Here is a 5,000-nt window from a genome sequence, read left to right as displayed (position 1 = left end):
AGCGCGTGGTGCGCGTGGTGGCGGCGGCGCTGCACAACAGGCGCGTGGCACCGGCTGGGTGTGTGTGTGTGTGTGTGTGTGTGTGTTAAACAAAGAATCAAACGGAACAAAATTCCGCCATACACGCGCGCGCAGTTACCAACAAATACCGACGCCGGTTGTGTGTGTGTGTGTGTGTGTGTGTGTGTGTGTGTGTGTGTGTGTGTGTGTGTGTGTGTGTGTGTGTAGCTGGGTGTGTGGTACTGTACTGTGACTGGATGTATTGGGGCTGGGGCTGGAGCTGGGGCTGGAGCTGCTGATCTCACACGCAAACACAAACATACAACCCAACTCGGATGATTGGACCCACAAACGCACAACACGCAGGTACATTAAGAAGAAGGGTGGCGAGCCTCGTGCCGCCGACATCTCCAGCCTCCACGGCGGCTCCCTCTATGCCAACGGAACCAGCGGCGGCGCCAACGGTGTCAACGGCTCCGCCGCCGGCAGCCTCGGCGGCGCAGCCGCCGCCGGCGGCGGCGCAGCCAGCGGCGGCCGCCGCGGCGGCGGCGGCGGCGGCGGCGGCCTGGCGGAGTCGTACCTGGATTCCAATGACCCGCGGCCGGGTGCGGCGGCGGCGGCGGGTCGGCGTTACGAGCGGAACATGGCTGTGCCCATGACACCGAGCATGAGTCACCGCTGGCTGGAGGTGGGTTCCGGGCATTCACGAAGATGGCAATGTGCTGTTGGTTTGTATCGGCTTGTGTTGATTTGTGGGTTGGCAGGAGTGCGGATTGTACGGGGCGAGTGGGCAGTGCAATCACGGCTGAGAGGCATGGATTGCCTGGAGGGTAGCCGAATCAAAGACCCAGGACTCGGAAGCACCTCTCAGAGCGCGCGTTGACTTTGTAGCGCTGACCTTTGGTGGCGGCGGCTTTTCAAGTTCCCAACACGTTACGCCTGGGGCGGGGCGGGGCATGAGTCGAACCGTTTATGAACGACGGAGCTTTCCATGCACCCCCCGTTCTGACTCCTGCTGCCACCACCGCTCCCACCAATCCCACCAATGTGCTATGCTACAACTCCCTTCTTCTTGATAAATTGTGAATGCAAACCACTTCTCCCTGCTCCCCAGAACGCCATCACGGACTGGCAGACCAGCCAGGGCACTGTGATGCACCTGGACGGCATGGCGGGCCACTACACGCCGCAGCAGGTAGGAAGAGGGGAGATGGGGAGGGGTTGTAAACACGAACCCAAAGTAAACCAAGCCAAGCTTAACGAGCGGAGCACGGGCAAACCTGGGGCGTGCGTACACGAAATATGTTGTTGTTTTTCGTGTGCTCTGTAACACACAGGTTTTGCTTGCGCATGTCGACCCTTTCCTCGTGTGCATCCTCCTGCCGCCCCCAGGTGGAGGAGGTGAAGATGGTCCTCCGCCTCATGCCCGTGTTCTTCACAACCATGCTGTACTGGTGAGGGGGGTTGGGCGTGAGGGGGTTGGGCGTGAGGGGGGTGGGCGTGAGGGGGGTGGGCAGAAGGGGGATGGACATGAGGGGGTTGGGCATGAGGGGGTGGGCATGAGGGGGGTGGGCATGCAGGGACAGAGCGCGTGTGGGCGGGCGCGGGGTTGGGGATAGCCGCCCATGCAAGACGGGGGTCGGCGGCAGTACGGGCCAGCTGCACATACCGGGGGAGTGGCGGAGCCGTTCATGGAGGACGGAGTGATCAAATCACGAGTAAGGGGGGGGGGGGTTGTAATCACCAGCCCAAACTAAACCTGGCCCAATGCAAAAGAGGGGCGAGTGACGACAAAGGAACACGCCCCTAGACGCTCACAAGGTCACCCGCCCCGCCCCGCCCCGGCTCCTCTCTCTCCCACCCACCCGCCCCGCTCCCGCTCCCCTCCCTCCCCCACAGGACCATCTACACCCAGATGGGCAGCTTCTTCGTGCAGCAGGGCAACCTCATGTCCCGCGACTTTGCGCTGAACGTGCCGGGCGTGTCGCACCCGGTCACACTTCGCATCCCATCTGCCTCCATGTCACTCTTCAACACCCTCTCCATCATTCTACTCATCCCCGTGTACGACAAGATCGTGGTGGGTCACTGGGGGGATTGTAAGTACCAGCCCAAATTTAACTAAACAAAACCAAGCTAAACTGGCGAAGCACAGGCAGAGGCGTTAGTTGCAAGAATATAATACTTATGGGAGGGGACCGAGGCGACGTGGAGCAGCAGGGGAGGGGGAGGGGTTTGTTGGGGGGCGTTCGGGGGTTTGGGGGTAGGTGTGGGGTTGGGGATGGCGTTCGTGTGGGTGTGTGTTGGCGCTTCTGTGTATTGGTGTGGTGTGATGGTGGATGGGTGGGTGTAATCGGGGGTGGGGTGGGGTGGGACGTGTTACAAGACCCGGGACGCCGGGGAAAGGCCGAGTAGGTGCGTGTGTGTATGTGCAGGCGGATGCCAGTGGATTCCAGACCTGAGGTGAAAGGCTACAACGTCTTCAGACACAACGTGCGACCGCCAATAAGCACTGCCCCCTGCCAACCTCACGCACACCTCCAAGCTTGCCTCAACCTGCTCCCCCTCACTTCTTCTTCACACACACGCAGGAGCCGTTCATTGCGCGCATCCGCTCCAAGGTCACCCTGCTGCAGCGCATCGGTGGGTGCGTGCGGGGGCAGGGGCCAGAGGCCAGGGGGGGGGGGTTGTAAATACCAGCCCAAACTGCAGGGGGGCTGCAGGAAAGCGCAAGGGGACGCTCGTCGATACCGTCAGGCCGCGAACCCATTTGTGCGGGCCTGCGGGGCTCACAGCAGCAATCGGAGCTCCCGTTTCCACTTTCCTGCTCCCCCTAAAAATGAAATGGTTCCCCTCCCCTAAACTCGGCATGTCTGGAATCCCCACCCAAACAACCAAATCGCGCACCCAGGCTGGGGCATGGTTCTGGCTGTGGCTTCCATGCTCGCCGCGGCCTGGGTGGAGGCCTACCGCCTGCGCTCCCTCAGCAAGTGCGCCAACGGCAACGCCGCCGCAAGCGCCGACTTGCACGGCGACGGGCTGGACGGCCCCGGGCCGGGCGCGACGGCCTGCAGCCTGTCCATCTTCTGGCAGGTGTGTCCGTGTGTGTGTGTATGTGTGTGTGTGTGCGTGTGTGTGTGTGTGTGTGTGTGTGTGTGTGTGTGTGTGTGTGTGTGTGTGTGTGTGTGTGTGTGTGTGTACGTAGGTGTATGTGTGTATCTGAAGGAGAAGGTGCAAGACGCACGTGCGTGCGTGTGAGGGCGCACGGGGAAAGGGTTGGCACTGCGTCTGTGTTTACCTTTTTGTAATACTGTACGGTATGCCAGGGCTCTCGTGCCTGCCCCCTTCGTTTGTTGCCGCTGTGTTGCTGACTTGCCGTATTTGTTGTGTCTGGGCACACAGGCCCCCCAGTACTTCATCGTGGGGGCCAGTGAGGTGTTGGCCAGCATCGGGCAGCTGGAGTTCTTTTACGACCAGGTGCGGGCACACATGGTGTGGCGTGTGTGCCGTGTATGCGCAGGGTGTGGCGTGTATGCGCAGGGTGTGGCGTGTGGGGTGGTGTCAACATACGACATTGCGGGACAGCCCGTGTGCGTGCGCGCGCGCCTTTGCAACCGGTGCGAGCAGCCCTCAGCCCCCAGCCCTCAGCCCCCAGCTCCCGCTGCTCGGCCCGCTCCACCCAGCTGGCTGCGCAAACCCGCCGCCTCCTAACAGCTCACACCTGCTGCGTTGTCCACTTCACACCTCCCTCATCCAGGCGTCCAATCCCACCACCCTTCCAAACACTCCGCCTCCCCCCCGCTCACTCTCCTCTGTTCCACCCGCGTTCGCATGAATGGCTTTCCCTCCCCTTTTCTCCTCCTCCTCCCCTCTCCCCTATGCTACCGTTCCTGGCTACGCCTTCACTTCTTGACCAACCATGAATGTAATTCCCCTCTCCCACCCCCTCCCAACCAAAACACACAGGCCCCCGACGTGATGCGCTCCTGCTCCATGGCTCTGCAGCTCGCCTCCACCGCCATCGGCTCCTACATGAGCGGAGTCATCGTGTGGGCGGTGCAGGTGGGTGGCGGGGCGCTGGGGGGCGCGGGGGGAGTATGGGGCGGGGGGATGGGGCGGGGGGCGGGGGCGGCGGGGGAATGGGGCGGAGGGAGCGGGGCCCAGGAGGTGGGCAGTGCAGGTGGGTGATGGGGTGGTGGGGAGTGGGGGGCGTGACAAGGGGTTGGGTGGGGGCTGGAACTCTTGGAAGGTAGGCGCGTGGATTGCAGGGCCCACGGGCGGATGCAGGGCCCACACACACAGTCATGCATGTCTCCCTCCCTTGTGCTCTCTAACACATTCAGTCTTGCCCCCAACTAACCCTGACGACTCTGCTATGGTACTTTGTTCAGCAGCCGCCACCCACACACCACACTCCACCACACTCCACCACCCCCACCCGCAGGTGGGCTCCCCCACGCTGGCCGGGCGGCAGTGGCTGCCCCGCGACCTCAACAACGGCCGCCTGGACCTGTTCTTCCTGTTCATGGTGAGGTGCATGGGTGGAGGTGGGGACACGCGCTCCCACCCCTCTGACGTCCTGCCCTCTTACCCGGTCACCCTAACCACCACCACCCCTGCGTCTGCAGTCTTCAGTGCATCCTGTGCCGCTTTGCCAACCATCTTTGCAGCCCCCCCCCCCCCGTTACCCTCGGCTTGCAACGAACGTGATGCTCTTGCTTGCGTTCCCCTGGTTCTCCTGCTTGTATCATGTTCCCAATGCTTTTAACCTTGCAGTCCCTCCACTTACCCCAAGTCCCCACCTCCTCCCGCTCCTCCCCCCCCCCCCAAAGGCCTTCCTGATGGCTGCCAGCACCGCCGCCTTTGTGGCTGTGGCCCTGAGCTACACCTACAAGGCGGTGGAGCACAAGAGGCACATGGTGGTGCCCACACAGGTCAGCAGGGGGAAGTGAAAGGGAGGGATGGAGGGCACGGATGGAGGGGAGGGGAGGGGAGGGGAT

General features: G+C 62.6%; 1 protein-coding gene across 1 annotated transcript in view; it reads left to right on the top strand.

Moving 5' to 3' along the window:
* CHLRE_04g224700v5 (uncharacterized protein) overlaps window positions 1-5,000 on the top strand; it is a 10,735-nt gene that overhangs the window by 2,972 nt on the left and 2,763 nt on the right. Inside the window, exons 7-17 of the mRNA XM_043061965.1 lie at window positions 1-40; window positions 367-688; window positions 1,115-1,195; window positions 1,393-1,454; window positions 1,900-2,080; window positions 2,592-2,643; window positions 2,912-3,093; window positions 3,403-3,477; window positions 3,967-4,062; window positions 4,445-4,528; window positions 4,833-4,934. The exon at window positions 1-40 is cut by the window's left edge and continues 84 nt beyond it. Coding sequence (XP_042925317.1) covers window positions 1-40; window positions 367-688; window positions 1,115-1,195; window positions 1,393-1,454; window positions 1,900-2,080; window positions 2,592-2,643; window positions 2,912-3,093; window positions 3,403-3,477; window positions 3,967-4,062; window positions 4,445-4,528; window positions 4,833-4,934 — 1,277 coding nt within the window. The remainder of the gene's footprint in view (window positions 41-366; window positions 689-1,114; window positions 1,196-1,392; window positions 1,455-1,899; window positions 2,081-2,591; window positions 2,644-2,911; window positions 3,094-3,402; window positions 3,478-3,966; window positions 4,063-4,444; window positions 4,529-4,832; window positions 4,935-5,000) is intronic.

Source organism: Chlamydomonas reinhardtii, chromosome 4 (genome assembly GCF_000002595.2).
Source record: "Chlamydomonas reinhardtii strain CC-503 cw92 mt+ chromosome 4, whole genome shotgun sequence".
NCBI lineage: Eukaryota > Viridiplantae > Chlorophyta > Chlorophyceae > Chlamydomonadales > Chlamydomonadaceae > Chlamydomonas > Chlamydomonas reinhardtii.
This window is presented reverse-complemented; position numbering and strand designations above follow the sequence as displayed.